At 38.7% G+C, this 27,338-nt stretch overlaps 1 protein-coding gene across 17 annotated transcripts in view; it reads right to left on the bottom strand.

Annotated features, from left to right (window-relative positions):
* Window positions 1-13,089: 13,089 nt before the first annotated feature.
* Window positions 13,090-27,338, bottom strand: part of MYT1L (myelin transcription factor 1 like) — a 311,356-nt gene continuing 297,107 nt past the window's right edge. For 12 of the 17 annotated variants that reach the window (XM_085056760.1, XM_085056762.1, XM_085056764.1 and 9 more), the window contains 4 exons: window positions 24,005-24,096; window positions 20,876-20,985; window positions 16,216-16,359; window positions 13,090-15,896 (listed from right to left, as the gene is read on the bottom strand). In XM_085056760.1, the coding sequence (XP_084912886.1) occupies window positions 15,756-15,896; window positions 16,216-16,359; window positions 20,876-20,985; window positions 24,005-24,096 (487 nt within the window). In that variant the 3' untranslated portion in view covers window positions 13,090-15,755. The remainder of the gene's footprint in view (window positions 15,897-16,215; window positions 16,360-20,875; window positions 20,986-24,004; window positions 24,097-27,338) is intronic. The other 5 variants (XM_085056772.1, XM_085056770.1, XM_085056771.1 and 2 more) reach the window with 1 other exon arrangement.

The following is a 27,338-nucleotide window of genomic DNA, read 5'->3' on the forward strand; positions in this document are numbered from 1 at the left end:
CCGCCGCGGGCTGGAGGAGGGGACGGCGGTGGGCCCGCCCCGGCCGGCGGAGCGATGGGCGGCCAACCCGCGCGGGGCTCCGCGCCGCCCTGCGCCGCGGGCAGCGCCGGGCACGGGCTGGGGCCGGGGGTGCGACCGCCAGCCAGCACTGCTGCTCCCCCGCGCTCCGCAGCGAGAGGGTGAGGGACGGCAGCTTGCACCCCGGGAGAGGGGAGAGGGAAGGCTAAATGAGGGGAGTGGAGCAGGGAAATGAAAAGGTAAGGACAGGAAACGAGAACAGAAAGGAAAAAGGAAAGATGAGGAAGAAAAGATCAGGGAAAGAGAAACTCTTATGGGAAGAGGCAAGTCCAACAAGCCAATTTCTATTTCTGCCCTGCTTTGAAAAAGCCACAGACACAACCCTTGGACTGTCCCCTGCGAGTGCTGCAACTTTGCTGAGTCAGGAGAATCTGCTGGATTTGCCCTGAATTACTTTGTGATGGTGGTTTTGGGTAGGTGGGGAAGTATAAGAGGACCCACCAGAATGTCACTTAGAAGTGGTTGCAGCCGCAGCTCACATGATCTTAACACTTTCTCAAATCATGCATGAGAACAAAACACTAGATTGCCTTTGACATGTCTAACATTGCCCTAAGTACTTTGTCATTCTTACATTATGTCAGTCCCAAGCAGATAAATACCTTTTTTCCAGCCCTTTGCCTATCCCAGGTGAGCATTGGCACATTAGTTCTATGATGACAATAACAGTGATCACAACTAACCTATTATATCTAACAATAACATATTCTCATAAATGATGGCTGTCAGCAGCCCCAGTTTCACCCCAGAAATCAGCCCACTTATTCAGGCAATTCTAAAGCATTGCCTGAATCCCTTTTTCTTCAAGGAACAATGTAGAGGCCATTCTTGCCTAAAACTTAACTATAGTTAAGTTCTCACGGAACAGATTGTCCTGAGAGGTTGTGGAATCTCCCTCACTGGACATATTCAAGAACTATCTGGACACAATCCTGTTCCATGTGCTCTAGGATGACCCTGCTTGAGCAGGGAGTTTGGACCAGATCACCCATTGTGGTCCCTTCCAACCTCACCCATTCTGTGATTCTGTTATTCTGAATCTCACTGTGAAAACTTGGTTTTAGCCCATGAGTCTGGGAATGACTTTTGGACACTTTTTAAACATCAAATCAAATACCTCATCAAGAAAATCAGAGCCTGGAAACGTGCTGTGATGCTGGAAATCATTAATGGGCCCAGAATTAAAATACTGAGATGAGTCATTATCTTTGACTGTTTTTCATGAGTCACAATGTCTCCTTCTCTAAAGCAACATGACTGCTTATATCTTAAAAAAGTAGTTAGCCAATGGAAGTTTAGAAGTGGGTTTTGTGTTCTAAGGAGTCCTGAATCCTTTAAAAGATTCACCATCCCAGTGGTTAACTGGGAGCCTGTGGACTCAATCTGTGTCTGAAGATAAGGGAGGCTTACTGACATGCCATCTGGGTGATTACTGAGTTTCTAGGATGGTCAGAGACTCCTAGAAGACTCTTACCAGTTAGATACACTTCCAAATTGGGTGCATTTCTAAATACTGTTGCAGGGCTGGACTAAGTCCTCTATTTCAATATCCTGAGTTGCTCAGAAACTCATATACATACACATCAGCTGTTTTACAGCAGGGGATACCAGTCTGAAGTAGAAGAGAATTTACAGAATAAGCAGGTTAAAAAGTTCATTACCTCAATGTCAATTCGGCAAACAGCTGCTATATGTATCACCTCCTCTGCATTTGTAATCAGTGTTGGGATGTCTTAATCTGAAAATTAAATTTGTTTCCTGGTCCAGGAAAACCTCAGGCACTTTTGACCTACAATGTGCAAATGTTGGCACAAGTAAGTTTTTGTTTCGGAAATGCCACGCACATTAGAGCATCTTGGCAGCTGTAAATCTGTCATCCCGCAATGCCTGCACTCAAAGCAGCAGAACATCTGAGGTTAGATAATTAAACACAGTAATACAGAGATATCACTGAATTGGGATATTCGTAGCATTTGGGAAAATATAATGACAGTTCATTTAGTGTAATTTTGGTGCTTTATGATGATTTTTTTTTTCAGAAATAAAGTACATAGTAAAAATTATGGTTCCTGTAGGAAATTTAAGTTGTTCTGAAAAGTTTTTAGCATTTGGGATCTTGACAGACTATTGTGCTATGCCTCAGAAGTGTCTGTGCTATTACATATGTAATTCTGATAGTAAAAGTGCAAAGATATTCTCACTGTCCTTAGGCAATTTAGATGTAACACGTGCTATAGAATTCTTGCCATTTACTTTACTACGTGCAACTTCCAGGCTCTTGGTTAATATGTTATTGATGCCTCATAAGTCATTTAAGTTAGACTTATTTTCATGCCCAGTGGAATCCAGAAGTACGAGGATTTTACATTTATGGTTGGACTCAATGATCTTAAAGGTCTTTTGCAACCTAAACAATTCTATGATTGTATGATCTTAATACTCACTGCATGCTATTCTAAATTGGTGGCAGGGAAGGTTTTTGATAGATAAGACTTCCAAATGGTTTTGATATATGTTTCTATTCTTAGCCAGTTTTCATAGAAGAATTTTTATAAAATGTGCAGGGTCATTTTTGTTGACCCTGCATATAAATATCCATGGGAAATTTGTCTTCTGTTTCCAATTTCTCTAGTTGAAGAGTTGACCTAACAAAAAATAATATGCTGGAAATAAGATATCATTCTTTCAGAATGCTAGCAGAAGTGATTTCCTTATAGTTAAATACAGTGTAAATCTCCATTTGCTTTTAAAAGTTTCCTATCTACCTCTCAAATTTTTGTCAAATACTGCCACTTGCTGGTTTTATTCCATACCAGTAATTTAGCTTTAAAGCTTTTGCTTTGCTGAAGTACTAAAAAAACTTTCTAAAAGATCAAATAGTTAATACTTTTGTCTTTTATTTTTCTAAAAATTCAGGTATAAGAAATATACACTCAAATCCTCTTCAGTTTATTTTATATCTCCATGTTAACATTCCATCTTTGGATATCAGGCATTTGAGACATTTCAATATATCTTCAGATACCTGAGAATGGAAATGCTGTGCATTGTCTTTAGTAGACACTGAATCATGAGCTAGTTTATTAACTAGAACCTTTTAGTCAATAATAACATAACAGTTAAGAGGACCAGATTGATAAAATCGCTAATGAAGCACCATGGAAACCTATATTTAAAGTGTTTTCATTATAATATACCAGCACAGGGATCTAAAGATTAAACACACATGATCTTTATGTTTTTTAAAGGCAGAAACAAAACTCAAATTGATTTTGAAAGCATAGAATCTTACCTTTTATCTCTATTATATATGCTAAGTGAATGTTATGGGGTAGCTGGATGGCATGTCAGCAAGTGTGCTAAATGCAATTATTAAAATTCATAAATGCTTGTTCATAAGCTTTCCTCACCTATCCAGGGAAGCTTAGGCTATATGCAGATACACCGTTCTTGAAATACGTCCTGCATCCTTATAGCCACATCTGTCAGAGGCAATGTAACTTCTCTGGCCATGGGCATTTGAGAGTTTACGATACCTGCTGGCACAGTAAAGAAGATTCAGGATTTTGTCTCCACAGACTCAGACATCCTTCTTCCTCTCAGATGGCATGGTGGTGATGTTGACATCTTTAAAAGCTGCCATTCTCCTTTCCTGAATATAATATGAATTTCTGGAGGAAATTATTCCTTCACTGGTTCCATTACAAAAAAAGGTACCTTCAGTTCAAACAAGACAGTGCCTAACTCTGGAATGTGTTGGTTATCTTTATTTGTCTGGTGACTTGCAGACACCTGAACAAGCATTGCTAGTTTCTTTATAATAATAAATTCCTGTGACTGGCAAAAAAAGGAAAGGGTTGTCTTCCAAACTATCTTTGAATCTTCACTTCAACCAGACTACCTGGTGATAGTGAATGTGTTCAAGGAAAGATACTCACTGTATCTTCAATCAGCCAGTATAACTTACATTTGCCACATATTTCCATTATTTCAGACAATGCATTTTATTGTGCCCTCCCTTTCAAAGGGACAGTTTGTTACATGTAGGAAATTGATCTTGTCTACCCCTTACCTGATATTTAGGAAAATAAATCATAAGATTGGTTTTTTACTAAATGTGCAGTAAGGATCTATTAGACCTTTGGTTTGATTCCACATAACTCTCACAGGTAACAGTAGGGGTAAAACACTTCTCCACCTGCACCGATTAGGGAAACCAGGCTTTAAAAGTAGAGAGCACAAGAGGATAACCTGTTTTTATCCTTTTGGCTTTTTAAATGATATGCTAAGAATAATAATTAAAAAAAAATATTAAGCCCTGCTTTGTCAAGTATCTTAAAATGTAGAAAAACATGGCCAGCCAACATACAAAGGAGGAATTTGCCTGTGATGATAAAGGAAAATAAGAAAACTCCCCTAAAGAGACTTTCCCAAAGAAAAATGCACTGAACCAATGAGCTCCTGGTTTCCCACAGAGTAATTTTCCTTAATATCAGCATAGCGGGAAATTGGGTGTTATTAGTTTAATCCCTTGACTACACTGAGGAAATACGTCACCCAGAAGAGATTCCAGGCTATGATTTGTTCTGCAGCTGTGCCTGGAGGCCTCAGAGGACCAGAGCCACCAGCCACATGTTTTACAATCATAAATAAAACCAAATTCCCTCTCGGAAGACAGATGAATGCCGTGGGACTGTGCCCACTGCCCAGATGGGCACCTTGAGCCCAGGGGCCTGGCTTTTGGGATGCTGGACCAGTCTGGGAAGAGCAGAGCTGGTCCCTGCTGTGGGGAAGGCCAGGGCCCCTGGGAGGGCAAGCAGGCCCACTTCTAAACAAACTGCCATTTCCAGCCTGGCCTCAGCCCATCCCCATCCCCACAGCCCTGCCCAGACATCCCAGGGCTGTGCCAGACACCAGTTCCCCCTGGGGCCTGATCCCAACCCCAGCCCACAGGTGAATATCCCAGGAATATCAGCCCCAGGAAGGCACTGATGCCCGGGCTGGCTGTCCTGTTCCTGGCTGAGAGGAGGGACAGACCCTGGCTGCTGCCCTAGCCATGGGCAGAACAAATCCCAGGAAGGGTCCCAGAGGCAGTGGTGAACAAATGCTGTTCAACTTTCCAGAACAGTGTAGATGTTTTCTGTTCTTAATTTTAAAAGAATGAGCATCATCAGGAAAAACATAGGCAGCAGATCGAGGGAAGCTGCTTTCCTCCATAGCTGGTGCATGTGAGGCCCTGCCTGGAAGGACACATCCTGCTGTGCCTCATCAGATCAAAGGGGATGAGAAAAACCAAGAAAGAAGACACCCAGGCGCCCAAGGGCCTTGAGTACATAACCTGTGAGCACAGACTGAGGGATCTGGGCTTGTTTGATCTGGTGAAGTTTGGTTAAAGTTGTGATCCAACAGCTACCTGTGACACTTGGAAGAGAAAGTACAAACACTGACAGTGTGGCACTGGCACATGTTACATGGAAATGCTGGGAATCATTTCTGAGAGATTCTCAAGATCTGATTAGGCAAAGCCAACTGCTGTAAGATATTGCTGGCAATAGTCCTTATCTCAGCAGGAGGCTGGCCAAGAGGTCTTCAGACATCCCCTCCAGCCATCATCTCTGTTTTTTTCACCTGCCTTGCCCTTTGGCAATGGCACCTCACTGTTAACAATACTGAGCCTGGGTGACCAGCTCAGGCAAGATGCCTCACAAGTCTCAAGGGTGAGTCATTAGCAACTTCACCAATATGACACAATCTGGGACAGGAATGGTCTGCTCTATTCATCATGACCTTAGCTTCCAGGGAAATGCAACAGCTTTTCTGGAGAAAAATCAATTTACTGTAGTTTGAGTGGAGTAATAGCTTAACAAAGATCTTTAGAAAACCAGACATAATACTTTAAAGGACGTTCAGAAGAATATGTATTTTTCCATATAGATGTTTGTGTTTAAAACTAATACACCAGAAAGATATAGTTCCTCAAACTTTCGGGTCAAATACCAAAGTACACAAAGAGGCAAGAGGGTGTGTTCAGCTAGGTTGTCTGAGGCTGAGGATATCAATAGACCTCCCTTAAATCATCCATGCTTTCCAGGCTGATCAAAGTCAATAGGACTGTTCAACTAGGGTGGGCCAGCTCAGTCCTGTTCTCTCCCTCAGGGCACTTTCAATGGCCTCTAATTGCTCCCCGGATTGACTAATTGCTGTCTGATCTTCCTCCTTTAGTCACCTTTGATGTTCTGTTGCTTGTTACAGAGTTTCTGGTTAGAATTAAGTAATTTTAGACAGTAAGACAATTCTGTGAAAGGGAATGCAGACAAATAAGTACTAACAAGAGAACAAAACAAAACAATGTTCTTTGCTCCAAGGAGCCAACTCCAGAGTTACAATAGCAGTGAAATCGGGGGTCTTGATTTGTAACTCATGTTATTGTATCATGACCAAAATATCATATTTGCAGCCATGATCTTTTCCTGTTGGCCCTTGAATTTTAGAATGACCCTCCAAGAGAGCAAAACAGCCTTTCCAGATGCAAGATTTAGGTAACAGCAAGCAAAACAGACTAAAGAAACAAATGGAGAAAAAAATCCACTACTAAAACCTGTGGCGATATGGGCACCTTTTGCATGCAAATCAATGTAATGTACGATTCTCTTCAGTTGCACAAAAAGTAATCATATTCTCCACGATCCTTGCTGTACATGCTCTGCTGGCCTCCAGTCATCACTTTGTTCAATCTCATCTACAAAATGGACATTTGGTTTGATTCCTTATTCTCTTTTTGCATAGCTTGGAGAAAGCATAATTTATTCCCATCCAGTTCTGACTGAAAGTGGCAATATCTTTAAAATATGAGTTAAGGCTCTATTATTTATCCTTATCATTTGAAAGTTAGGTGGGAGAATTCTAGAAAATAAGCAAATTTTATATTTTTTTCTGCTGATTTTTCTGGTTTTGTTTTTCTTTCATTATCAATCCTCGTTCTATTCTCAATCTGATTTTTCTAGCAGAACAAGAGTCAAAAAAGCTCTTAGGGAGTAATGAGGGTAACAGACACAGGGTTGTTTGATTTTTAATTACTTTTTTTTTGTTTTATCAAAAAAACAAAGTATTTGAAAACCCCCGTGCAGTTAAGATGTCCTATTCTATGACAGACCCGAAGAGACCTTGTCCTCTTTAACAAGTATCTGTTAAGAAGCTGGCAGATAGCAGGCATTTTAGAACAAAATACTAGCCCTTTAATGAAAAAAAATCCTAGTATCATTTGTAAGACCATAATGAACAACATACTTCTAATATTTATTTGTAACCCTTTTTAGAGGCACCAGAATTAAAATGACACAGTCATTATTTCTCCGTTTGAAAGTTTCCTTTTTCATCCTTCTTCTTCATGCTTCCCCTGCCCTCTCTCTTTAATGCATAAGGTTTTTCGTTCTTAGATTAAAAACCAGAACACCTGAAAAATCTTTTTATTTCTCTTGTAGCTGTCTAAAAAATAAAACTCCTACTTTTGTTCAAAACCTGTATTTTTCTGTGTTTAAAATATTTTTTGTCTTATTTTGGAAGAGAATGCCTAGGCAGATTCTCTTCAAAGCCAGCTCAGGACCTTGCTGCACTCACATTTTGCAGTCCTGCTCATTGAAGTCATACTTTCTCTTGACTGCACTGAGATTTGGGGGAAGTGCACTTGGAACATTTGAAACAGATCATTTAATAGATGAGTATTATAGTATATATTCTGGGTATATATGCTGCTATATATTAGTATATAGTATTCTGGCATATATAGTTTACATTTTTATCTGTTTTATCTAAATTTACCATTTTTATGTTACCTTTTATCTATGGATGTTTTTGTCCATCGGTATTTAACAGACAAACTATTTCCTTAGGAAACAGTGGATGAATTCAAATTGCATTTTGATAAATGGAGGTTTATCCAGGATTTTCAAAGGGAATTATGTGAGAACAATGATTTCCCAAGGTGCTGATCCTCTCTGTTCAGACAGCTGCTAATCCTGTGAGGACAAGATGCACCATGGGATGGTTTTCATGATTCCTATCTACAGATGAGATCACCTCCTGTACAGTGCTAACAGCCTCACCTGAGTCAGCACATCCAGTGAGAGGTGCAACCTTTGCCATGAATATTACTATTGCTTCTTGCTTATTTACCCACCTATCCTGAAAGATTCCCTTTTCATGCGAGTAAGTTCAAAATGGCTTATAATTATATAGTCATGAAAGTAATGACTACAAAAACTTAGCAGTTCTGCTGATACTGCAGTATCTGTTTTCAGACATACCACATTTTGCTCTTAGTTTTAATATTTTGCATCAGCTGTTCTACAGTAAATGCAATTTATTAAAAAGATCATTCCTTTCTCTCTCCTGGAAATAATTATTCTTCCAGACAGTATATTCCAGATCTGCCTCCTGGGATAGAAATTCAGCTTAAGTAATATTCAAAAATTGTCCTCACATAACCATAGATGTCCTCCGATAACCATAGATGGTGCAAATGAGAAAGAGTGGAATAACTGGAAGGGAATTTGAGAAGATTTTTCTTTCTCTGGAAAGGAGCAAATAATTAAGCATGTGAGAGTCACAGAAATTGGCACCTGACAGAAATAATTTTCTCTTTAATAGACTTGAATTGGTTAAATTTGCTGCTGTTACTGTTGCCATGCCATTTTCCTGGGAGGAGCAGCAAAACTAGATTTTACTGTGAACCTTTCTTTTTGTAGTTTCCTGAAAGTGTTAGTGAAATAAAGTTCTTTCTTGGTCCAAGAGGTATAGCATAGAAAGGCTCTCCATCTTTTCTTAGGAAACATAAAGTTTTGGGGTATCAGCATTTTGAATCAGAGATTAACTCTATATATGTATCTGGGTACACAGACATGAGAGGTAAATAGGTATAATGTCGTGTGAAGCCAGAAGAGCTGAAATATCTATTTTATCAATAAAGGTTAGACATTACTCATATCTGAGCAAGACCTTGCTTCTGTCTAGGCCTGAACATGTTGGTGGAGGTGTTAACAACATGTTTTAATATGAATGTGGCTCACACATCTTGGGCATCCATCTGGGCAGAGTCTCAGGGCTCCAAGGCATGATTGTGGATTCCGTGAAGCAGCATACTTCACAACTTAAGATTATATGCACATGTACACACACTATTCTTTCATGTTAATGTTACAAGAAGAAAACTAAATCTTCAGTTTCATGCATGTAGAGAACAATGTCTTTAGGAAAAATGTCTCATGCAAGGACAACGTGGTCCATACAGAAAACAATCTCTGTGTGAAAATCTGTTTTCATTTTGTTAACATCTCCATAATGTGTAAATCCAGTAATGACTTGCACACTTCTGTTCTCTCATTATAAAAGCCATGGTCAGTGAAAAACTGAATAAAAGCAATTCCATATACTGTGAGGGTCAGTGAATAGCTCATTCTTCATAAACCACGTTATTTCCTTGCTGCACACTGCTCAGATACCATTGAATTTAACACATTTACTTATATTAATTGAAGTAACAAACCCATTTAAAAATAACCACAGCCAGCTCAAAATCATCACAAAAATGAAAAAAAACCCCATACAGCTTCTTGTATTGTTCCTATTATAAGTAATTGCTGCATATAAATTTATGCCTCATTTTTGTAACAAATTATCACAGAAAAGGACCTAAACTACAAGTGTTCTCTAAAGCATAGTTTGAAGCAGTTAGTGCTGCTGTCACCCCAGTGAAGTCTTTGCTGCAGCTGCTGCTCTCCCCGAAGCTGCTGCAAGTATTGCTGCCTCTGGAACCACCCGGTGCTGGCAGCCCCAGAGCTACTGATGAAGGAATAGCAGGACAGGCATTACTAGAGGAGCCAGAAGCAAGGGAAGTCCTCATGTGAGGCTACAAGATCTGACCAAGAACATAACCTGGCATGAGATTCTGTCCTTCAGGGGAATTCTCACTTTCTTTAAGTGTCAAATGGAAAGTGGATGCTTGAGCAAAATAACAGGTACCCACAAATCCAGTCATCCAACATACAGAGTGTTTCAGGGTTGAAGAAAGACACTTCATCAGTCATCCCCACAGCACAGCTGGCTGCTCTTCAGACATGTGCTCAATGTCAGTGTGTGCAGCCATAATGTTTGGTGTGCAGTATGAGACAGAATACTGGGGGTTTCTTTTCAGTGAAGCAGTTTGACTTTTCAGTGTTAAGAGTTTATTATTTTCAGATTATAAAGGCAGGACACATCTACAGCTAATTTATAGTTAAAGCTTCTCTCATTGTTAGCCTGTATCATGTAGCAAAAGTAGCAAAACTTTTGTACAGAGTCCAGAGTATAATGCAAACACGAGGAGTTAGTGCAAGTGCCAAAAGGTGAATATCAGAAAAACGAAATTACTTGTGAAAAACATCCACTGGGCATGCCTGTGGCATCTTCTAGCTCCACCATACCCAGCATTCTTTTCCTTCTTGAAAGGCCTGTGCTGTATCCCAGCACAAGTGTTCCTATCTCTTTTTTTGCTACTTGCTCCATTTCATATGCCTTCATTCTTGATGGTCTGACTATGTCCTGTTTCTTTTGCTTCTTACTGACCCTGTTTACTTCTTCTGCAGCTTCTTTTTTCTGTTTTGATCCTTTCCCAGACAGTTTGGCTGATCGTGCTTTTTGGAAGCATTTACAAGAGGAGTGATTTTCAATGTACAGTCAGTGAACCTGGAGAATCCCCAAATTATTTGTAATAGCTCATGAGAGGCAGTTAAGAAAATCAAGTCTACTATCAGCAGGGTTAAATGTTCTGCTTAGAGATCAATTTCAGTCCATTGAAAAAAGTATCTGTAATGAAAACTCCTGCCCTAGACTTAGATCTGGTTCTCTCCACAAAAAGTGTTGAATGAATGATTGATTCTTCATGCTCCATTCCACATCTTCCCCCTGCTTTACAATGGAAGTAAAACTCTATATATAGTAGTGACAAGACAGAGCTCAAAGTTATTCATGCATACAGTTTCTGCCATAGTTTCTGTCTTTTTGGTACTACTGAGGCACATAATCCCATTACTGATTTTAAATAACAAAACCAGAAATCACCAAAGATGAAAAGACTGATCAGCACAGAATTGATATCTTGCACATAAAGAACCTGATGATGTGATGGGCTAAAAGGTTAGAGGCTGCTTAGAGATAAAAGACATTTTTTTTAATCTATTCCAAAACTTTATCAAAATGTAGCCCTTGGTCACAGGTCTAAGAGCTGTCAGTGAATGATCAAGAAAAAGCAAAATGTAATACGAGGATGTAGTGATATGCAAAGTATTTCTGGGCAATAGGAAGAGAGAGATCTAGTGTTATTTATGAAGACATTGCTTGGGACACTGGGCACAGTAGGCTCAAGAAAGATTAAGTCAAAAAAGTTCAAGGATTAAATCCACAAGCACAGAGAACAGACTGTTGATCAGAACAACGGAAAAATGGTCTTATGAGACCAGAGGAGTTGGCCCATATCCTTTGGCATAAGGACTTCTCAGAAGAAATACTGATGTTGGCAGGAGACAGAAGCAGAGAGTGGCATTAACTATTTCAGCTACCACTGCTCATCCGACTACTAATGCAGAGAACACGATGCCTTTATGTATTCTGCATCATACCAGTTCACTGGTGTACTGAGATTAGAAATACAGCTATCCTCCAAAACTTTCACTTTTTTCATCTGTTCACCTCTTGCAGTTTTTCATTCTTTTTTAAGCTTTGCTATTTTGTTGTGGTTTTGATGGCTTTTTTTTTTTTTCCCCAGAAAGGTCTCACAGTAGGAAGTATCAAGTTCTAATATAAAAAATCTTCTATGCCTGTACATGAACATAGCATCATGACATTAAGAAAAAATGAATATATCATATGAAAATATGAAAATATCATATATGAATAAAACTTTACATGTGATGCTGAAGAAGATCAAATTTTCTGAAATGTTCCCCATCTTACCTACAAAAACATATGTATCACATTGTGTATTCACAAGGTCACATACAGATGATCCTCTTTCCTGCGGTGATCTCCGTAGTTGTCTGCACAGCTTTTCCTGCCTGTCTGTTCTGCACTCTGCTGTGCACAGTGTCCTGGACCCTCTGTATATTCCCCATTCCCCCAGCAACTGACCAGCCTTTGCTAGGGGCAGAGAGACAGTCTAGAGTTTGCATTGGTGCTCCTGTCTTGGTCATTTAGGATGATCTCTAAGGAATGCAATTAAGAGGAATGTCATGCAGAGATAATGTACAGCATTAATTATTGATACTACTGCATAATGCTGGACTTAATGTATACTCAATACAGGAACCCAAGCATATGGTAAAGTTGTAATTATGCTTATAAATCAATTAATTACCAATTCCCCGTGTAGTTACTCTTGTTTGTTTTCAAGGAAGATGTTTTTAATTAGGCTGTATAACACCGATAGTGGAATCTAAACCAGTTATTAAGTCATAGCAGGGGTAACATAGGTTACGTCGTGGTGCAGAATATTGCATGTGACAGATGTATTGATGGTCTCAGGCAGTGATGACCAGAAGTGTTAGCTGACTGTTGTCATTCAACTCTTCAGCTGACTGGTTCTAAAAGCAGCTTGAGGCCTTAGTGCAGATCAGAAGAAAGGGAAAAGCTTTCCAACTGAGGTTCATTTTCCACTGGCTTATTCCTCATTTCTGAGTCTAGGAACCTGATTATCAGTGTATTTAAATATATTGCACACAATACTTAAGTCACGCTATATGGGCCAAGAAAACACTACTCAATTTCTTTCTAGGAAGTTCTGAAATGTTAGAATAAATTTCTTGTGCTTACGCATTTATGGAGAGCGGGATATGCATCATTTGAAGAGGCAGCTGTACATCCTGTGGGCAGAATTTGAGGAATCAACAGCCAAGGCTTCTTGTTAAAAAAGGTCTCTGATGATTTCTTTGTTGTTATGTCATATATGAAATAAAGTGAAAATGCTGAAAGTGATCATAGAACCACTGTGCTACAAATGTGGCAACACATTTTTTTATTTATTTAGAGTAAGATGTGTTAACATCCAGCATGACAAAATTTGTACAAAGTTCACAATTTAAAAATGAAGTATCACAGCAACTTGTGATTCCACACATTTATAGCAAAATTAAAATGTCAACAAATCCATGCCGTGTAGTACAAAAATAAATCAAACTTCAGTTCCACAGAGAGCACAATAAATAGTTTATACAAAATTCTGTCTTAATAAATGATTACTTAAATTAACTCAGAAATGAATATGAACAATAAGTTATAATAAATAAACTCTGATGACTCACAATAATTTCATATGAAAGGTCAGCATTCTAATATGTGACACTTTTGTGATCCCTATATAATAGTCACAGATAACTTTTGATTTGATATTATGTACCAACATTAGATGAGCAGCAGATTTGTGCTTAAAATCCCTTTCCATTGTACATAGGTGATAACAATAAGAATCCAAAACTGATACTATCTATTACTCTACTGAAAGCATTACTATATTGGCAAAGAAGCTGCAGACACAATGCAGTGGAAAAATGCATATGCCATTATGAACAATGAAAGCCCTAAAAGGAGGCTAGGGCAAAAGTACAATATATATGGCAGAAGGTGAACAACAAGCACCTTGCTTCAGCTCTCAAAAAGGCAATTCTGAGCATGGCAGCTACAACTAATAGCACAACAGAAAAAGGGCACTGTACAGATAAGATACTGCAGAGCCCCAAAGTAATTACATAATCTTTTCCCAGCTAGTTATTAAAGTCCTCGTGGAAAACTGTAAGCTTTTGTACAGTGAATAGTATAAAGTGCCGCTGGGATATACATATATTTATACATATATATATATACCGAGGTTGAGTATTGTATCAGAATATTTGTTGTGAGATCCCTGTAGTCTCCCTTAGCAATATTACTGGATTGGCCATAATGGCTTCCACTATAATTTGTTCAGGTTTAGTGTCACAAGGCTAATGACACAAGAAATTGCACACCTCCGTATGGATATATAGGGCAAGGTAAGTGCAAATAGTCAACTGGCACATTGTGGGGACAATGACCCTGTAAGTCCTGTTCTGCTAAAAATATTTTATTTTTTACAAAACCCATCTTTTTCATAACAAAATTTTAAAGTACTTTTGTACTTTCTGCATAACATCAAGACATGGAAGGAAAAGATATGCTATCAAATTTAAATAAATTCAACATCTGTAAAACACAACACATCACCAAATTTACTACTTAAAAAAGAAAAATGTAGTAATAAAAAGTGGTCTTATGCATACATATAGTGCAGTCATTTTGAAGAAAACAATCAAATCTTGAAGGTACAAATAAGTTTTACCTTAAAATGATCCTGTTTAAAGCAAAAAAAGTGCTGAAGTATATTTAATTACATTAAAAATTTGATTGCATTCATTTTTGCAATAGGTAATAGTAGAACAAATACAAAGCATATGTGAATGCTGCAGTAATGATTGTTCTCCAACAAAAAGCAAAACATAAATATTAAAATGTTAAAAATGGGATTGAATGTTTGGCAAAGCAAAAGGAAAAATCTTTACTGAACTGCATTCCTACTACAGACAGCAATGAATGCAGTTCAGTAACTCTATTAGACACAGATCATTTGTATTTATCCCAAAACTAAAGATGTGAAAAGGCAATATTAACTTTTAAATATTGTCCTCCATCTTGAATTGAAACCACAGAATTTCTGAAAGATGAACTACATTGCTATAACAGATAGTTCAGAGGGGCACTAGCAGTCCGGTAGAAATAAGAGAATGTTGGCTCCAAAGTTTATTTGAAAACAAAAGCTGAAATCTTCACGTTGTCCACCTCTGATATAGTTCTTTTCATAATGGAAGTTCCCATATTCATACCATGTAATGCTTAGAAGTTAATTAAAAAGTGCTGTTTAAGCTGCTTTGAATCTTCTGTCAAGTTTCCATGGCTTGATGTTGTCTTACAATAAATTACCCATTTTGTAACTTACATCTAATCCATGCCATTTTCTTGGAATTCAAAAAACCTCATTTTATTGCCCCCACCACACACCATCCTTCAAAAACAAAAGTCACATAATATTTTCAAGCATTGTTCAAAAATAAAGCATTTTTGCAACCAATTCTTGCTATGAAACAATATGCACACAAAATGTATTTCTTAAATCCCATAAAATCCTCCAACATGAGGCAAAATGATAGTGTTTAAAAAGTGGCTGCAGACCGCAACATTGTCATTCAAAGCTGTTTTTTTTTTTTGTCCATTTCAGTTCAAAATACTAAAACATTTAATCACTAAAGCATTAAAAAGAATTTACACTCTATTTATTTTGATCAGCTTACCTCTTCAGAAATATATATACCCCAAAAATGTGCATACATTAGCAGCTATAAACATTACATGGCATATCACACTATGTCAGCTTATATGAAAACGTACAAAATGTGAATGTATTCAAAAAACTATTCTGCAGTTACTATCTTTAAAGCAAGACATAAAATCATTATGAAGTCTTGTAAGCATAACACTGTTTCAAACAGAAATAAATATATAACACTTTCTGGTAAATTACAGCAGCAAAAAACAAGAGGCATCCTTTTTTTAAGCAAGATTTTCATCACTATAGCAGCTGTTCAGACCTGAATTCCTCTCACAGCCTGCTTTATATTTTCCAGTAGGGCTTTATTTTCTGGACTCTGATAACGATCTTGATTTGTATACATGTCCGTCAAAGTGGTCACGTAAGCATCAAAATTTTGTTCATTGATTGGTTCCTACGAGATATTAAATAGTAGTTCATATACAACTTTTATTTTCTTAATCGTATATTCATTTAAGCATAACATATTAGCAAGGCATATTGCCACCATTTTTATGATATTTAAAATGCCTATTTAGCTCTTACTTAATTTTACAGGATACACTGGAACAGGCCCTCCATGTCTGTTAGCAGTTAAATGTATCTCTATGGTTTCAGTGCTGTTACCACAAATATCCAACTGGTTGATGAAACATAAACATAAAAAAGGTATCTATTGTATGAGGTGAACTGAAGATCGCCAAATTCCTTAACTTGTGCTCTCAATCACTTACCATATGTGGCAGCTGGATATTAGCTAGACTATGAATTAAAGACTGGCTTAAATTGGCCAATTCATGAAGAAGAGACTCATTTTGCTGTTCAATTACTTTGTTCTCCTCTTCTATCGTCTTCAGGTTGCTCTCCATTGTGGTAATCTAAAATGGACAAATTTGTGTACAATGTAATATAAGGCAAGCTGGTACAAAGCATGCATTCTTTGAAGGGAGAGAGAACAGAAATACCAGGGGAAAGGAGAAAAGGTCTATTCATTCATGCTTAGAAAGGTTTTGCTTGAGTCTGCAATTCTTATCGCCGCTAAGGCTTTCTTATTCCCACTGTATGTTGTATAACTTTAACAGCTTGTCTTTTCAATACTGGTAATAGTGAGTGAATGAACTTGGATTTGATTCCACTCCTTCAGAGCTTTTCTTGTACAGTTGAAAGGCATTAAGAAGGACCTTAGTTCTGCAAGTTCACCCATGCGGTTAAACTCCTAGAAGCCAATCTTAGGGACATTTTGCAGTAAATCATGCTTTTCTTATATTTTCAGCTACACATATATCTTGTTAATTAAGCATGCAGATCTCCTTGCTGCCAGTGTTTAGCTCTTTGTAAGTATCATTTGATTCTGTGCAAATTCAAAGGGCTGCTTTTGAAAGCTGAACAACTGCATGTTATTGCAATGTATGTAAAAATTCAAAAAGTTTTCCAATTCATACAAAAACTTGTAAAACTGAAGAAACTGAAGAATACTTGCACATAGCCCTGTGGTATTGCTGCAATTACAGGTGAAGACAACTGAGACTGTGCTTTGCCTGTGTTTCCAGGTGACCAGACACATTAGCTCTGACCTTGCATGGTGCCCTGCTTGAGCTAAAAGCATTTCTGAGAGGCAGCTTCCCTGAGTTGTTGCAGAGCATTGTGCTAATGGAGCTATAAGGATTTCAGATGAGTGCTGGCTTACATCCAGCTCATCAAGAGCACATGCAGAGCTCACTCACATCTGTCTGCACTTTACTCTGTAGCCCTGTCCTTACTTTCCACATGGGGTGATAACTGTTAACATCTATTACAGAGTGTACAGTGTGCTCTGTGTGTGTAGGTTAAAATATACATTGACAAGAGGGTGAAAAGAGTAGCCAGTGAAGTGGAAAAAATGCCAAAGAACACAAGGCTTTGAATTCTCAAAATGAGCTTTATCCATTTCTACGCTGGCCTAGAGAGTGAACTATGGGAAGAATTGATACAATTAAAATGCTGATGAGAAGGTCAGAGGTTTGCGCAGTAGTTGCAGGAGAAGAGGAATAGGTTCTCCAGTGCGTATGAACTTCACCAAGGGTAAGTAAATTTTGGAAATTGGTGGCATGGTCAGGTAGTTAGAGGTCTCAAGTTTTATTTTGGTCCTAAAGTTGCAGTCTGCTTGTGGAAATATAGCCCATCAGTTGAGAGAAGTAACTTTGAAAAGTGAAATGTCTACATAAACAATCTCCTAGTATCTCTTGATTTGACTACAGGTGAATATTGCAGTTAATCCAAGTTGCCAGTATTGTAGGGACTTGGTTTTGTTGCAATTAATTGATTCTGAGCTATTTCCACAAAATATAATTGTAGGAAAAACACTTTCTTCTACTTTGAACCTAGACAAATCCTCTTCTCTTATTTTCCTTTCAGCTTGATTGTATTGGAGGGAAATGCTGTATGCAAATGCAAAACATCTTTCATAGGCAGCTTGTTGGAGTCAAGTTAAGCTCCAAACCCTACCCTAAAAACTCTTTTTTATATTACAGACCAGAATGAGGAGTCTGATGCCAATGAAGGCTCAGTTCAGTATGGCATACTGCAGCCACCTCACACTAACTTCAGCAGGAGCTGACATTCTACAAATTTTCTATCTAGCTGAGGACTGCAACTTGAATAGATTTTTTTTTCTTTTTTCATGAGATGCTGAGTATCTGCAAATACAGTGGCACCTGATCAGCATATCTCACCACTTCACTTAGTATTCATCTGTAAGTGTCTTAAGAAAACTGGCATGTTTAATTATTGTATTTGTTTGCTTAAAGGCTGAAATTTCCCTCTCCACATTTTACCCTAAAACTAAGAAATGTTTACTTGTGTGTCTTCTGAAAATGGGATAATCTGTTGCTTGTATGAGACACACAATTATTTGCAGATTCTTTTCCTCCCCTGTCCCCTTTAAGTGTTTCTGCTCCTTTCAAATTTGCATATTAAATTTGAGCAAATTTACTAGAAGATCTTGGATCAAAAATACTTTCAGCAAAGTGTTAAGCAAAAAGGCAGCTCAGTAAAGGAGAGTCTTACATATGCTCCAAGTAAGAAAAAGGCTGGACTTTTCACGTTATTAAATATAAAAATTCTACATGGAAGAATTTCCTGTTCCTGTCATAGGAAAAACTTTCACGGGTACTTACAATCATACGGGCTGCAAATCTGTATCAAACAAGACTGTTGCTACTTCTGGTGCTCACATAACTTCCACTATTTTCCCATTGCATATTCCCCATCTGTCAACTCTCACTGAAATCTGAGTTGCACAATGATTTTCTAAAGGTTTATCAGCAAACATTTTGTTATGTCCAATGTATTTTTACTTTTGCAAATAAAGGGGACAGTTGACTTTGATCCTCTTAATAGTTTGATGATGACTATGATGTAACTCTCTATGTGTTGGAAATGTAAACTGTTTATCTTCAGGAGAGTGTATGAATGCAAAACTAAGGCCTTTGAATTTTCTTGTGAAGTTTAACTCAGTTGGGATTCTCTGCAAGGCCTTAGAAGCTAATTGGGTAAGAAGAGGTAACTATTAGACCAGATTACCCAGAGATTGTGGAATTTCTAATGTAGGAAGTAAAGAACAAGTTAGACAAGCACCTGTCAGGATTGGCTTAGGAAGATCTTAGGAAGTAAAGACAACTGGTGGACAAAATAATGTTTTTACAGTTTCTTGTAGCTCTCCTTTTTAAAATCCCTTTAAATATTTTAATGACAGCACGTATCACTGCCAGTCATTCTACCCTTTTTCTAAATCTGCTGCACTGAAGTGTGAAAAACATCCTTTTAACTTGATGGTATAATCACCAGCTGAGCTTTCTTTTACCAAGAACATGCAGTGGTCCCACATAGTATCTAATCTGATTTCTAAGAATATGCAACAGCACTAGTCTGAAGTATGAAAGCTGGAACTGAGACCACTAAAGTATGGTTTCTGTACTCATTTCAGATCAAAGCTTGATGTGAAATTCCTAGATAAATTTTGAAACTCAGTACATGTTTATGCCTGTAATAGTGTTATCATGGCTTTATTTTATTTTTCAATTCATCTGGCCAAATATAAAATTAAAACTGCAGTAAATTATTGACAACTGGAGCATTTACCTAACATATACATAACAGCAAAACTGCTTCACATTTTTTAAAAACTCAGCTAAATCAGTCTGCATGTGAATAGCATCTACAACATATGAAGCAAAAGAAAACAATGCAATTGGAAGCTGCCAGATTCAAAACTAATGACCAAATTTCTCCAGAGTAAATACATGTAATTTTCCTGCCATTGATTATTCTTCTTACTTTATGTTCTTGCAGATTTTGTCCTCGTTAGCCTGCAGTTATATTTGGTCACATCAGGAAGCTGTGTAAACCATGAAACAAATCCTACAAAGGCTGAATAATGACAACAAAACTCTGAATGCAGGCATACAGTATAAGTAAGGTTTCAGTATCAGTTTGGCTAAGGTTTAGAAGTTAAATGAAAACCAAGTTGAAGAAGTAGATCCTGCCTTGTATTTATGAGCATACAAGAGGAGGAGGAGAATGGACATGGTGCCCATATCCTCAAGCAGCAGACAAAGAAGTAACAAGGAATGGTTTGCTCTGTTTCCATTGAGATCATTTGGGTGACTATGATCATGGGACTAAAGTCTCACAAATGGTGACTGTGATAAATTTCACTGTTGGTGTCTTTGCTCAAATCATGGGAAGGTAGAAGCACCGGAAGCTATATTGGACACTGGAAAATTCTAGGGAAATAATTCAATTGATTTTCTTTTGCTTTTTCCATCCAATTTTAGGACTGTTGAACAATAGGATTTTAGATAATAGTCTAATGTTAGGTTTTCTGGGATTTTTTTTCCTGCAGCAAATTTATGTGGAGTGAAAAAGGAATTAAGCTGCATCTCTGGAACCACTACTGCTGCCAAGGGCTGCACTTAGGTTATCACATGATGAAGTGAAGTGTAACAGGTAGTCACTTCTCTATCTAAATTTCCTCTGTAAGACCTGGCAAAAGCCATGTTGCTCATCTGGGCTCCTTTACCTTGTAAGTTATGTTAATGACCATGTCTGTCAGACAATGTTTTAACTGCCATTAGAAAGGCACAGCCTTATCAATGGGAAATACCAAGCTGACCATGACAGGTCATGTTTTCCCATTATTTTAAAGAATGTATTTTGCTGAGTTCTTTTGGGGTTTTTTACTGTTGGTAACTGATGTGGAAATTGCATAATGAACACTGTTTTCTGATTTTATAAATAGCAAATTATGAATAGATATCTTACTATATAAGAAACATAAAAGGGAACAATTATCTCCCACATTTCTTTTAATCAGTCATGTAGAAAAAGCAGCTTGAATTTAGGGCTTCATAAAACTGTTACCTGAGTTCTGAGTTTAATCATATCAGCTTCCATCTGGGAGTTGGATTCATTTAGTTCTTTTATTTCTTCATCTAACTGTTTAATTTCTTCATCATTTTCTATACCTGTGTGACATAAATATAAAAGGGGTGTTAAAATAATTAAGGTTTAAATCACAATTCAGTGAATTATTTCCATATTTGAAAATCAATTTATTTCAAGCAAAAAAGGAAAAGGAAATATTCTTCAAACTTCTATTCTGAAGTTAAAAAGAAGCATTTTACACTACTTTTCCTTTTTAAATTGCAGCAGTTCTCCAGTGAAAGTGTTGAAAATGCCTAGAGGATCAAAAAGACCTTTAACCTTATATACACTCATTTAACTTTATGAGAAATGCACCTGCAGCAACAAATTTCGCTTCACTGTCATATGTAATTTATATAAAGAGTGTGTCCACTTACTTATCTTAAGTAAAAAATCTTAACATGCTAATATATTCATACCCCAGCATGATCAACAGAATCTGTAACTAATTCAATTTTTTTTCTCAATAAAGTTAAATTTTTTTGATGTACTGGGATATATTGTGATTCTGCAGTTGTTTCTAATGGTTGATGAAGGCTCAGAATGGTTCAAAGTTCAGAAGGGTGCTATTAAATAATGATATATACAATAATTTGCAAAATTGAAGTGATTTCTCACATTTTGTGGCACAAATATTAAAACCAATAAAATTTTAAAGGTATCTGCATTTCTAAGAATTCAGACAGGAATAAACTGTAAGGGTTTAATTTATTTATCCTTGTAATTAGTATCACGAAAAATAAAATAATTCTGGGAAAAGAGACAGATAGATAGATAGATAGACAGACAGATAGATCTGTTTTTTCTCAAGTCAAAGTCTGAGCAGCTGAAGCCAGAGAAACTGGTGTTCCCACTCTCCTTCTTCTTCTGGTGTGAATCTTGCACACCTTTCCCCACAGTGCCTGACTTGATAGGAGGGACGACATAGAATCAGAGAGTGGCTTGGGTTGGAAGGGACCTTAAAGATCATCCAGCTTCCAACCCCTCTGCCACAGGCAGGGACACTTTCCACTTGACCAGGTTGCTCAGAGCCCCATCCAGCCTGGCCTGAAACACTTCCAGGGATGAGACATCTACAGCTTCTCTGGGCAGCCTGTTCCAGTGCCTCACCACTCTCACAGTAAAGAATATTTTCCTAATATCTAATCTAAACCTACTCTCTTGCAGTTTGAAGCCACTTCCCCTTGTCCTGCCACTATGTGCCCTTGTAAAATGTCCCTCTCCATCTTTGTTGTATGATCCCTTTGGGTACTGGAAGGCTGCAAATAGGTCATCCTGAAACCTCTTTTCCAGGCTGAGCAATCCAAATTCTCTCAGCCTTTCCCCATAGCAGAGGTGCTGCATCCCTCTGATCATCTTGGTGGCCTCCTCTGGACTGGCTCTAACAGTTCCATGTCCTTCCTGTGCTGGGACCCCAGAGCTGATGCAGCACTGCAGGTGGGATGTCACCAGGGCAGAGCAGAGCAGAGGGGCAGAATCCCCTCTCTCCCCTGTTGCCCACACTGCTTTGGATGCAGCCCAGGACACATTTGGCTCTCTGGACTGCCAGGGCACATGGCTGGGTCATGTCCAGCCTCTCACCCACAGCAGCCCCAAGTTCTTATCAGCAGAACTGCTCTGGATCTGTTCATCCCCCAGCCTGGACTGATACTGGGGGCTGCTCTGACTCAGGTGCAGCTCCTTGCACTTAGTCTTGTTAAACCTCATGAGCTTCCCATGGGACACTTCTTGAGCTTGTCCAGGTCCCTCTGGATGGCATCCCATCCCTCAGGTGTGTCAGCTGCACCACTCAGCTTGGTGTCATCTGCAAGTCTGCTGAGGGTGCACTCAATCCCTTCATCCATGTCATCAATGAAGACATTAATTACACTGATTCTAATACGGACTCCTGAGGGACACCACTTGTCACCCATGTCCATTGGGACACTGAGCCATTGACTACTACCCTCTGGATGTGACAATACAACCAATTCCTTATTCACCCAACATTCCACTCATCAAATCCATCTCTCTCCAATTTAGAGAGATGGGTGTCATGGGAGACTATGGCAATGGCTTTACAGAAGTCCAGGTAAGTGAAATCTGTAGCCCTTCCCTTGTCCACTGATGTAATCACCCCATCATAGAAGGCCACTGGGTTGCTCAGGCAAGCCATGTGTCCAAGTAGCCAAAATAACCTCATATTACTCCTTAAGGCATTCTTCCTGGGCATGACAGATACAGTTTTCAATTCTACCCAGGTTTTCAATTCTACCCAGTAGAGAAAATAACATCCAGATCTTTCACTCCCTGGTTACAAGCCATTGAAAAAAGACAGCCACTGCTTTCTCCAGCTGGGCTGGCCATGTGGGCTGAGGTGTCTCCTGCACTGCATTCAAATGCTCTGTGGCTCTAAACACAGTTAACACCAACAGTTAAGAAGACATGCAGTGTGACAGACTGACTGCAAAGTTTTCCAAGAAAACTCAAGACCAGGGCACCTCCCAGACAAGTCTTTTACATCACTTACTTGAACTGAAGCACCTACATCTTGCTTTCACTGCACTTCAGCTACCAGGGTACTATCATGACTTTCATCCAAGGTACTTTCGTCATCTTCCCTGCAACTCAAGGTTCCCAGCAAGAATTGCAGATTACTGGAGCTGAAATGGCACAAAGCCATCTCCATCTGCCAGAGGTTATAGAGCCACAGGTCCAAATGAATTCAAGGGAACTCGGGAGGAATTGACATTCTGGAAATAAACCCTTTTTCTCTTCTGAATACTGCCACAATATAAGACCAACTACCCACCTTTGATTAATGAAATGTGAACCAGAAAATTCTAATGGTATATTCTACTTTGAAATATTTTAGAGTTTTAGATTAATATAGACATAACTCAGTCTGACTGCTCTACTCCTGGCTCAGGTTTTCACAGCATAAAACCTGGTTTTTACTTCTATTGTCAGTGAATTCACAATTTATACAGAGTGGATTTATACATGTAGGAAAAAAGGCAACAAAGTATCAGTAACTTTACAGAGAATTAGTATTTAAGAAGGTAATGATTAAAAATTTACCATTACTGGCCCGCTGCTTTATTGTTAGCATTTGTTCTCCAGACAGCTTTGCTTTCTTCATTGCTGAAGTAGCTCTGGGGCATCCTGATAAACTGTGAACAGTAAGGAGCCTGTTAATTTTGACAGGTTATTGAAAAGAAATCTGTAATCCAAACCTGCAATAAAAACAGTATCAGAGACATAGTTTATCTTCACCGCCTAGCACTGAGACAGTGCACTAGTCTGAAAAAAGGACTTACCAGTAGTGATTTCAGGGTTTTGTTTTTTCTTCCAAATTCTTTTTGCATAGATAGCTAATACAAAAGTCAGATATACAGTCCAATTTTCTAACGACACAATATTTTAATAAAATATTAATTTAAAAAATTTTAAAAGCAGTTATTGTGTAAATACTCCCACTTGAATTCACATGTCCCTGCTCTGAACTTCCACCCTTTTTGATTAACATGCTCAAACATGGAACTGAATGATGAGAGAAGAGGACATGAGCTACCTCTCACATCCAAATGACTAGCTCTTATAAACTGTGCTTTTCTTTGTGCATATCACCTATTGTGCTGGCTAGATTTCCCTCTTCGAAATTGTTTCTTCAAATGGCAGTAAGTCTGTGCTGGCTTTTTATTGGAGCCCAAGGAAAGTAATGCCAATAAAAATGACCTTGTCTTGATGGGGGATATGTATGTCTTTTAATGCATTTGTTACATTTGTGAACATTTGTTACATTCAGTTTTCTCTCTCATGTTGCCAAAATATTAAGCTTTTAATTACATTGTACAAAACAGTTTGATAGCAAATGCAGTCTTAGCAGGCTTTATTTTAAAAATAAAAAAAAACTACCAGACAGTGCTCACTATTTAACAAATAATAGTACACACCAAACTGTCCCCGTTTTCCAAAATCACATCTTTCATGTAGTTGCACTATCACAGGTAAAAGAAAACACATATTCAACTTATTTAATGATGGAAATCTATAAACTTATTCTGAGGAAGCTTTAGCTTTAGTGAAGAGAATTTGGAAGCTTGCTAAACAATTTCCTGTTGCCTCAACATTTCAGTCTTCATAGCCATGGAAACTGAGTACCATCACATACTTCTCATTGCATACAGGCATATTTACATTTCCTCTCCAGATCCAAAGGAAGACTTTTTTTTTACAATTTTTAATTGTGCAAATCAGATTCAAATCTAATACTCAAATAATCACTCTGTAATATGGAGGAAAGTGGTGTCTTTGATTAAAAGCATTTCTTTAAGTAAAGACACATTTTCCTTCTAAATAAAGTCCTCTAATTTACGTATAGTGTTTGATTATTGAAAATGTTGCTCTGAAAAGCCTGGGCTATTATCTAGTGCAGTCATACAAAAATGGATTTTTCTTAGAAAAATATATTAAAAAAATATTTTCTCAGCAAAAGAATCAGTGTTCAACATTTTATACAGCTTTGTGACAAAGAATATGTATAATAAAACAAAACCAGTAGTATAAAGAAATAGCATGAACTCGTAGCTTTTGGCTGTAGCCTAGTTGGTAGGATGCCAAATTACTGTTCCAAGCCCTGCTATGGACTCAGCGTGTGACTGTAAACAACTGTCCTCTTGCAGTGTCAAAGGGAGCCTTGAAGACGATTAAGGAGGAGAGGATTTGGCATTTTGGAAAAAAAAAAGTTGGCACAGAGAAATGAGATAACAGTATATGCAAAGTTTCTGCATCATTTAACTGACTTAATTTTGTAACACTTCAACTGATTTAATGAATTTTCTCATATTTTGTCCTCACTCTCTTTCAGAAGAAGTTAGCATCACTGGACATTGTAACAACTGCATTAGTTTACTCTCAATTGGTCTGTAGCCTTTTCTTCTCTAAAAGTCTTGACTGATGACCACCTAGGGAACCCCTCAAAATAAAATCAGCCCTCAAACTGCCTGTAAGCACAGCATTCAAACAGACCAACAAGAAACCTGGATGCTGGAACAGTGCACCTGAGAGCACAGAAAAATAATCAAACAAAAAATATTGTTCTCAAGTATTAGAAATACACTGTAAGATTCAGTGTGCCTAAATCCAAATTTTGGTGCCAAGGACCCAAAATTATTCCCAGGCCATGGTTCTACACACCAATTTTTCAGGACTACATAAACCTGTAGATATCTTCTCAGCTTGTCTGGGAGGTTACCTCTCCACTAGTACATCCAGGGTGCCCCAAGTTGTACTCTCACCCTGAGGCCCCAGGAATAATGTTCCATATGTGCAATGCTAAGCTCTCCTATTCCACAAAATAGGAAGGTCACATTCTAGCTGCCAAACAGCAACTGTCTGTGGCCCATCTCCATTGGAGAGAGATCTAATACTGCGGCAGGCACGCATATAGCACCTATAGCTCGGCTGCAGTTCAGGCACCCTAGCACCAGATGCCTTCTGCCTAAACTGAACCACAAAGATCTGGGTGCTGTGCTCTATCCTTGCTGCAGGAACTGTTGGAGAGTCCCTCTGCATGGATTATCTACCTTCCTCTAGAGGCACCCAGATGAATCATGAGTTAGGGAGGGGAAAGGCAGAGGGCTGCCTATGTTCTGGGCATACTAGTGAGGATGCGTAACGCTTCCACATTCTATAGCCAGAGTAGTGTTTTCCTTACCCATTGGTGATCTAACACAATATGTACAGACAGAGGAGGGCTGCAGCAGTGCAAAACCTGAGGGCAGCCCCCCCTGCTGCGGGGGAGGGCTGCCCCAGAACCGGAACACGCAGGATGGTCATTCCATGGCCACGAGCTGTGGGGCTGGTGAGACGCGGTTCTTGTAGAAGCGTTGCAGGTTTAGAAAGGCAGCTGTTTGGTTCCTGGTCTGCATGGTGTTTTTATTGAGGAAAACAGGGGAGGAATGGGGAGACTGGGGAGGGGGAAGGGAAGGCAAGGGAGGGTGCAGGTTCCATATGAGCCCAGAACCAAAGAGGCTGTTCCGGATCTTGCTGGGGATTTTATCTCTAGGGATGGGGGGCGGTCCTGACTCACATCCAGTCAGAAGGGGTCAGGGGGGCGGGGTCAGGGACAGGAAGGACACACGTTACAACAAATCCACTTTTTCTCTTATACAAAAGGAAAAAAAAATTTTCTAGTTCAGAGTCTTTTGGAGCTGGTAGAAATTTCTTCAGTAGGGCTGGAGTTGAAGCTGCTTGGCTGAGGTCAGGTATATCTTGCTGCTCTGCTGCACGACGGGGCTGTGCTGTCTGCAGTGCCCCCCCCAGCTTTGACATGCAGGGAGAGGGGCAGAGCTTACACACAGCTGGAAAGACACAGGGATTTTTGGAAAAGCAAATTTTTAGAGAGCATGGT

The sequence above is a fragment of the Lichenostomus cassidix genome, chromosome 3 (genome assembly GCF_008360975.1).
Source record: "Lichenostomus cassidix isolate B80296 chromosome 3, HeHo_3.0, whole genome shotgun sequence".
Classification (NCBI taxonomy): domain Eukaryota; kingdom Metazoa; phylum Chordata; class Aves; order Passeriformes; family Meliphagidae; genus Lichenostomus; species Lichenostomus cassidix.